The sequence below is a fragment of the Diorhabda carinulata genome, chromosome 5 (assembly GCF_026250575.1).
Source record: "Diorhabda carinulata isolate Delta chromosome 5, icDioCari1.1, whole genome shotgun sequence".
In the NCBI taxonomy this organism is placed as follows: domain Eukaryota; kingdom Metazoa; phylum Arthropoda; class Insecta; order Coleoptera; family Chrysomelidae; genus Diorhabda; species Diorhabda carinulata.
In genome coordinates, this window is record NC_079464.1 from 27623038 (window position 1) to 27632758 (window position 9721).

General features: G+C 33.3%; 1 protein-coding gene across 1 annotated transcript in view; it reads left to right on the forward strand.

Moving 5' to 3' along the window:
* Positions 1-8346, forward strand: part of LOC130893849 (homeobox protein Nkx-2.1-like) — a 72844-nt gene extending 64498 nt beyond the window's left edge. Inside the window, exon 7 of the mRNA XM_057800269.1 lies at positions 480-8346. Within this exon, the coding sequence (XP_057656252.1) occupies positions 480-746 (267 nt within the window). The 3' untranslated portion in view covers positions 747-8346. The remainder of the gene's footprint in view (positions 1-479) is intronic.
* Positions 8347-9721: the final 1375 nt, after the last annotated feature.

Genomic DNA, 9721 nt, shown 5'->3' on the forward strand with positions numbered 1-9721 from the left:
TCGAATTCGATACTCAAAAATTAATATCGAATATCGATATTTCAAGATAAAAATATATCGACGATATTTATCGATTAATTTTTGAAAAAATATCGATAGTTTGATATATCGATATTTTGTGCCCTTCCCTAGTGGATTATTAAGTTTGTGCCACCCGAATGGTAAGCAGTATATAAAAAAAAAAGAAAAAACACCAAAATCAATAGAAAAAGCAATAGAATTCAACAAGTTTATATGTTTTGGTAACCTCACGAAAGCCATTCATAAAGTACGATTTAGATACGTAATTTCGTAATTTTTTAAGACTAGGTACCACTAATTCTATGAAGAAGGCAATTGCTTTACTTTAATCTTATTACTTTAATCATCCCCCCTCATTTATTAACGACGCAGTACGTTTTATAAAAAATAGAAAAAATGGTAAAAAGTACGGTATTACACAATTCCGATTCAATTAATTTTGTTTATGTTTGTTTCAGTCATCGAGCTCTCCACGCCGAGTGGCGGTTCCAGTTCTAGTCAAAGACGGTAAACCTTGTTCTGGTGGTGGTAACAATACGAATCAAACCGCAACTTCGAGTACATCATCCGATACTACTCGAACGCAACAATCTCCAGCTTGCCAACCACCTCAACAGCAAACGCAGTGTATGGCGAATGGCGGTTTAGCTATGGCTTATCGACAGCAGGGGAATTACCAACAGCAATGCGCCGGTTATCTGCCATTACAGACTCGGGCTTGGTAGTACGAAGTTGAAAACTTTTGTTACGAACAGTACGGACTAGTGTACTGCGGGGATGTGTAAAAAGTGAGCTATTGGCATAAATTTAGATAATATAGGGTGATCCGATCGAAATTTTCACCCCCAATTATTTCCAAAACGGATCATAGTTAATCTACATGGGGTTGTATGTTTATCGTAGTTTCGAACTACGTTTTATCCCTCTAACGAACTGATACGCTACTGTTAGTTTTATTTAGTTTGATTTTCTTTTGATAACTAATAAAATCTTCTAGGATCGGAGATATTCTTGAAATTATCAATCCTGAACATTCTCGTTCAAAAATTTGTTAAGTTCGGACCAATACAACTCATACAAACAACAAAAAATCAAATTTTTTCAAATAGTTCTGGTCAATTCCGGCATTATCTGACTTGGTGGTAGTTGTCGATTATTTTTTGTTCGGAGACCAGGCCTCAATAGTACCAAGAGCTTGATCATAATAGATTGTAAGGATGGCATATCTGAATTGCTTTAAGGTATGATCGAATCACCAGCAAATAAACATTATATTTCCCCCCTGAATGAATGAATTTAATGTGGGGGACACCACTAATGTTTTGACTGTTTTGGGGTAAAAATTAAAGGAATCCAGAAGAGTACCAAAAATCACAAAATACTGTTGCGCTCAAAATATGACACCTGTGGTCAATTTCCTCTATGCTAAGTTGAATCCCTGAGGAATTGCAGTAAGGTTCAAAATGACGAAAAAAATTAAATTTATTCACCACCATCCAACTTAAAAATACCAAATTTGGTACACCGCATGAGACTGTTACCATTTAATGTGTTTCGAGGGGTTGTTTTGGGTGTTACCGCGACAAAAAGTGTAGAACTGGTATAAAAATCAATCCTATCTAAATTAAAATTGATCGTTTTGATATTTCTTGCGAAGTTTTCGAGATAGTGAAGTTGGAAATTTTACTTGGAACACCCTATATATTTCACGATATTTTTGAAAGTACTGCTAGAAGTATACTATAACAAAGTGGTTATAAAAATTATTTTGTAATGACGTATACGTATTTTATCTATAACTAAACTCATTTTCAATCAACTAATTTAAAAAAATGATCTCTAGTTTCACTTTGGAAGAGAGTCGTACTTAAATAATTATTGAAATTTGTAAATTAACTAGAATTGTGAAAATTCATTTTCAAAAAAGTGGTAAAGGAATTTGTGAGAAGAATCTTGAAGTAGCTCAGAAAGGAGTAGATTTATTCACGTGGAAATCAAATGACTTCTACCAGTTCAGAAATTGAAAATAAATAAATGCAGCAATAACAGGGTTTTCTAATATTTTCTCAAAGTTTGCGGCATAATCGTTATTGATTTGGAATGTTTCATCACTAAATGTCAAGATGGATCATCAAAGTTGAAAATTCTCCATCAAATAACTTGTACTCAGTAGAACGATTCAGAAAGACACTCTCGAACAAGTTGCGATGGCTTAGACCCATAAAAATACAGTTCAATTTCTAGTTTGAATAAAGAATATACGGGGATATATTGATATTTAGTTAGCCTAGACCAGTTTCATATATAAACAAAATATTGCGTTACCGTAGCAACGAACAATAACTTATTAGAAGTGTCAGTGTAAAGTTTGCTAAGAGCTAAGAATTTTTCAATATATCCTCGTATATTCGTCATTCCTCCAAATTTTTTATACAATTTTCAGTTTATTTTTGTACGGTAAAGTACAAACTGTGACATAAAAAACTTTTTCCATACGACCTCTCGTTTCTGAGCCTTTAAGATTGAGAAATTAGAACTTACATAAATTCTAAGCTTACCAACTAAATTTTTCTACATTTCATTTTTTTCCTTACTCGAGGTTCGACAGTATGCAGTTCATTTAGAAATGTTCGATTATGTTTCAATAATTTCAATTCATGATAATTTTCTTCGGAATGTCTCTTTATGGCGAACAGTTTTCTTAGCATTTACAACAATCTAAAAATCTACATATCTCCTAAACCATCATTTTTATGGAGTTAAACAAATAGTATCTTTTTGTTAAAAAATCGATTGAAAAATTCATTTTTGCTATTTTTAGATTGCTAACCATTGGGCATGAGCCGCCCCTGGCCTTTAGATACTAGTATAAAATTATCGCTAATCACACTATATAGACATACTGAATCGTTCATTAAAAATTCATAATGTTCGAATGAATAATTTACAAAATATACTTAAATATAAGTTTTGATTTCGCAAATGCTGTAACTCAGAAACGAGGGTTCGTATGAGAAAAATTTTACCCGAATTTTTTGCATCAAGTATTTTGAACTATGTTTGGATTTCAAACCACTTAAGATATTTTTAAACAGAAATTATTTGACCGACAGTCTAATTTTTTTGGAAGAAATAAGATGCCACAAAATTTGAAGGTACTTAGAAGTTATTAAACTTCCCTTAGACCCCTAAAAAACAACTAGTACCTATAATTAAATAGTAAAAATTGTTAGCTTGTAAAGAAATAATTATAAGAAGTGGTGTCATTAATAGAAATTGATTTACCCCAAAGGATTTTTGACGTTTTGAACTAGAAAACTTGACAAAGCGTTCATACAGGGTGTTGTACTCTGTAAACCAATTCTTCTGTATAAATTTGTATTATGTGATTCTTATGTGTAAATAAGAAATTTGTAAATTGGAATAATACTCGTATTTTGTAAATAAAAAGAAATTATTACATATTATGATTGCAATTTTTTTTCTGTTTTAATAATTTCTTTAATCGGAAAACAACAAAAGAAATAGTGCAATTGTTTATATTACAAATGTTATTTGCATTTCAGATACCTATTTATCACCCGAAAATTCAATTTTATCACACATTGTCATAGGGCGTGTCGCGTTTATCATTTGCCTAGGGTTAAATCGCCGTTTCTCAGCCTGTAGGGTGCGCCGCCTGGGACTCTACGTGGGGGACACTAGTACATAAAGCGAAAGAAAAGACGACACTATTATTATTTAAAAAACTAATCCACATAAGGAACCTAATATGCTATTTAATTATTATAAATATCAGTCAACTGCCGCATGAAATTAATCTTGTGAAATACTAAAAGTCGGCAATTATTTTGAAATTGCAATTTATTATTCTTTTCCTTCTTTCTACATATACGGGATGTCCAAAGTTTTGTGATGTGACGCATAATTTACGTAAGGGTCTTCCAAAAATTTATTTGAAACAAAACTAACCTCCAAAGGAAGCCAATAGTTAGCCAACAGTTAGAAAAATTGAGTTCAAAGTTCTTATATTTATTCTTAATTTTACTACTTCCTGCCCATGGATGTAGATCCGAGTCCCATCTGTTCATTCTTTTTATAAACAAACTTGGCCCATTCTTTTGTCATAATTTTCTCTTGGTGCCTTGTTCTCTTCTTTCCAACATGTCTTCTTCTCTTCCTCTTGTTATTTGACTAGTATCGTGTTTGTCATTCCAGCTACAAGTTTAAATCTTTTTTTTTTTCATCGTTTCAGTTATTGATTCATTTTTCGTTTTATTCGTTTTATTCCCTTTCACTCTCTATACATCTCAACTTTATATTCAGTTTGTCAAACTCAGCTTTTATTTCCACGTGTTAATATTGGTCGATATACCATCATTTTGTTTTTCGTGCTGATTTCCTTTTATCTTTATGAATAACTTTAAAACGTAATACAATAAAGTTTCAAAGCACTTGAAGTCTCTGAAGACGATAACTTGGTTATCGAAACGCTGATCAGACAGTGTAATTGTGAGTGTTTGTGTAGTGGTAGCAGTAAACAGTGTGTTTCAGTATCAATGTCACCAATGGTTTCAGAAATTCTCGCCTAATTTCAAATTGTCTCATTTTCTCCCTTTTATTGCTGTGACCTAACGCTTTATAGTCCCGGGTGGCTCGGCACCTACATATGTGGAACCAAAAATTACCAGTTTGTTATCTACCCATTTGGTAATCTAGACCTTTCCAGAACTGTGAGTCACACAATCATCCGAGCCCCGTTATGAAGTAAATTCAGTTAATTGATAAAAATAATTTGTCTTGATGTAAAAACGACAAAATGAATATCAATAAACAATAGAATAACAATTTAATTAGCAAAAACGTATTTATTTTGTTTAAAAGAAATCATTTCAACTTTTACCGTAAACGTGCAAAGTATCAAATATGATTCTTTTCGCAAAATGCATTTTCTAAAGCAGAAAATCAGTTATCACGATTTTTCCTTTCCATAATTGCCTTCAATACAGTATTACGAAGCTAATTTTATTGATAAATGTGGTTATAACTTTCGTTTGACGTAAAACAGTGTTACCAACAAATTCACAATGAAATTCCCTTGCACTGAAAAAAGGAACCAGATACAATACAGTAAGACCCCGCTTAACGCGTTGGATACGTCCAATCAATGTAGAACATAACGCTAAACAGTGCTAAACGAAGCTAACATGTAAATAAAGGAGTTATGGGAAGTTGGATAGACATTTCTTACAAAAATAAAAACAATATAAACGAATATACTAAAATAAAACAAATAAAGTCAGTCAAATCATTCAGTCTCTTCAGTGTTTCCAGTTTTTTGCCTTTCTGTCTAGAAAGCATCCAATGTTGTTGATAAAGCATTCATTATTCATTGTCTGGCTTTTGAATTGGTCCATAATATCAGTTATAGTGATCAAACTCCTTTTTACAAACACCAAACTAAAAAATTCATTTTGGTTTGGTATTAGAAAGACTAGCTGCTGTTTCTTGAGTTATTTCTTCGACGTCTTTCACATTTCATCCATACAGACAGAGTGTTCTTAGCTCTTACTTTCATCTAGCCAAATCTTTTTCTATTCTCCTTTACCAAGATCTTTCTGTTATTTGATTCAAAGAAAGGCTTGTGTTTTCTGCGACATTCATAATATTGTAGTTGTTCCAAAATTCTCTTATTGATGACTTCTCTTCTCCGTCTGTTTCCATCCATCTGCTTAGATGTTCGCTTCAAGCCTTAAAATTGGTTAAAACAAACCACTTCGACTGGAATGGATATTGTCGGGTGGCTTGGATCATTTAATTAATAGTAATAACGATTAACACACGACCAGAAATGCTCAACAATCCAATCCTACGTCTTTCTTGCTCTTGTGGTAAACTAGTAGTGGTTTTAATTTGAAAACTCCGCTTGCGTTATCATCTAGTATAAGCGATTTTTTGTACTTTAAATCCTGGTGGTCGTTCCTCTTCACGGAATAGAATGTTCATTTTGGCATTCGTTTCTAAAACAGATCAACATTTAAAACCAATTCTGGAAGATGGTTTCCTTGTTCAATTATTATTTTTAATGTCGCTGGAAATTCAGCCACCGCTTTCGTATCAACACTTGCTGCTATTTCTATATCTTTATGTTTATTTCGATGTTTAAATCTATTGAATCATCCTCGACTAGTAATGAAAGTTTCACTTGTCTCGGCCTGAATGTAATTCAAAATTCTTAAGCTTTTACCGTTATGACAGATTGGCTTAATGGCGTTCAATTATAGCTGCAGAGCTTGACCAAGACTCTTCATTCTTAAGAAGTGTCCTTATTGTTAAAGTTGACAAATTCAATACAGCACTAATTTGAGATTGGCTTCACTAGAATTAAATCTTCTAATTGCTTGCATATTAGTGGAATATTTTCTTTGGTTGCTTTCTTTTTTTGTTTGTTCATGATAAAAACTGAAGATCATGATATTTGTCACCTAACCTAACCTTTTTTTTGGCCCTGAGGTGGGGTGGAAGCTAATTCCATCCTCACAGCGGACGGGTGCAATGCTGTCACTTTGTGTGGGACTCTCCCACCCACTAAAACACCCTCCTCCTTCCTAAATCCTTTGGGAGTTGCGTACGCCGGGAGGACAACAAGTTGTCATTACATCAGCGTACCTCCCATGTTTCCTTTTTTCCTAAGTTTCTATCCTTGGGTGATCCTATTTTCTTTCTCCTTTTTGGTCATCACATCGGTCATAAAAGTCGTTACCGCCTTCCAGGTCTCCCTGTCTTTAAGCATCTCACCTGTGATCTCAGTTGTCGGTGGCAAGTCTCCGCCTAGTAGCTCCTTCAGTCTTCACTTCTTCTCACCCCATCGTACACATTCATAAAGGACATGGGCCGGGTCGTCCCTTTGCCCACATGAGGCACATGTGTCATCCACGGTCTTACGGATCCTCTTAGTGAAGAAACCGAACGATCCATGTCCCGTCAGAATCTGCGTAGTTAGAAGTGGTTCTAAGTTTGTACATGACCCAGCTTCTCCACTGGGCCTTCGTCTCCAGACTATCCCACCTCTCCTGCCACTTTTTGAATGTTCTCTCTCTTGCCATCTATCTGTTGTCGGCTAACCTGCCTCCTATTTTATATAGGAAGCATCTCTCAGCTATCATGAGATCAATCGGTGGAAATCCTGCTATAACCTGAACTGCCTCGGCCGATACGTTCCTCCCGGTTGCAACACGGAATCTCTATTGCGCAGAATCGTCACCGTACCAAGGACGATTCTTTGATGGGTTGGAACGAACCTATTATGTACATATTTGTGGAAACCTAGCTTTGCGCAACAATTCAGGGAATCCCCAGCTTAAAGTAAAAGAACGCTAAACCGTTACAGCGTGGACTGTATTTTTCTACGAAATGGGAAATTTAGGGAGGGCGTTATAAAAATTGCTATTGTAAGTTGGGCTTAAATACTAAAAGGTTGAGAAACGCTGAGTATACAAGATGTAATGAAAAGGCGGGTGATAAATTAAAATCAAAAAGCTCAATCGATAATTTGGCTTAAAACTAATCTACACTGATAGAAATTGCCTCTTGCAAAGTACAAAATGAAAAACTTTTTTCCAATATAAACTGTTCGATATTTTGTATCGAAAAATATACAAAATCACGAAATCTGTGCAGCTCATTAACATTTTTACGTTTATGGGGTTTCGAAATACTACAAAAGTCGAACAAGTTTTATGGTTTTGCATGAGGGGCGAATTATGTACTTCTATTATAGTGATTGTGGGTAAATAACAATAAATTACATATTGGGGCTTAAACTGAAATAGGAAAACATGGGTAACACAAAAAAAATTGTTAATTCATCTATTATTATATTACAAAAATTGATTTGCAATAAAATTGTTTAATAATATTGTAAATAGTAAATTATTTATAGATGTAACAAATAATTATCTGTACAGTATTTCGATTTAGACTCAAATGATTAATAGGCAAATGAGATGTTAATGATACGATTGAAAGAAATAACAAAATTTATTGAATTTAAGCAAATTTGATTGTTTTTCTCGTACAATTTACTATTTATTATTCCATCATTATCAGGGATGATTTTTTTTTGTTTTAATTGCCGTTTATTTGTGTTTTTGGAGCACCTTTTCAAAATTACAAAATTTTCAAACATCAAATGAAAGTTTCATAGTAAATACTTCTTCACTTTCGTCTGTATTTATTTGCATCGCATTTACCTACATATAGAAAATCTGCACTGTATTGTCGAGTAACTGTGTTTTTAAATATAAATAAAATATACAACTAAAATATATTATTAATCCCACCTTATCCTAAAACGAAGCTCTGGAACCCGCCGGTAATCGCTGTGGTCAAAACCTGGATAATAAAGCGGATGCAAAACTAATTCGAAATCTGCTTGAGCTGCAACGGCTTTTTCAATTACGTCATACACTGCTAAATGCCTTAAACTATCTGCTCCAAAACCGATTTCATATCTCCTATTTAAAGAACTACAATCAAGCTGCACCTTCCAAAAAGATAAGAAACGAAGGAATAATTCAACCAAGGAAAATCAACGTGAAATAAATTCCTTTAGACAAAGTCCATCAAAACCTGAAGAAATAAAATTTTTTGGAAGAAATTAGCTTTTATCGTGGTTCACACCAATTCTTCTTAGAAGTTTCAGTTAACAGACATAGAAAATCACCGATGATGCTATAATCAATCCTATCCAAACTGAAGGTGAGGAAGAATCACAAATCCAGCTGTATAGGTGTATGAATGTATTTAGGGATGGAGAAGCTACATAATCTTTACCAATTGTTACCCCTTAGGTTCCCGAACTTCTACGAACATTAGTGCGAACTCAACACACCAAATGGAAAGTCAATCATCAACATTTATTGCTCATTGTGTAGGAATCGAAGTGCCTGATTGGCTTTTCAAGGAAATACGACGGGCTTATTAGCCTAAGTGCTTACGATCCTTGACTGCCCAATATCAATCCTACTATGAACTCAGTTCGTATTTTTGTATCTAAATCAGTAATTAAACTTCGTTCATTAACACATTTCTTTTGAAGAGTCGAATTTTTGCCCAATTATCTAAGATCATAGAAAAACTGGTCAAAAAGAAGCTTTCATCATTTCTGTTCTATCTAAAAACTGTTTTTTTCGAAAACAAACCGTCATTTATCAACAAAAGCATCATTTTTCTTTAAAATCAGTCTTTTTGAAAACTAATGGTTATTTGTCTATAAAAACTGAAGAGTTTTTTCTAAAAATGAACCTTCATGTCTTTAAAAACCGTCATTATCAAAATCGAACCAACATTTGTCCTTAGAAACTGTCTTTATCAAAAAATAAACTGTCATTTTTGATCAGAAACTGCCTTCTGCGAAAACAATTTATATCATTGGTCTTTAGAAACATTTTTTTTTAAACTAATCGTTATTTATCTTTTGAAACTGCGCAATTTGTTTTAAATATAAAATATAAAATATTATTAGAAACTTTTTTTACAAAAACAAAATATCTGCCTGTATTCTCCATAAATCTGCAAAAATAAATAGACATTTGTTTTCAGGAACTGTCTTCTGCAAAGCCTAGCTTTTGTATTTAAAAATTATCTACTGAAAAAATAAAACCATAATATGTGTCGTTTATAATTGGAAACTTTCTTC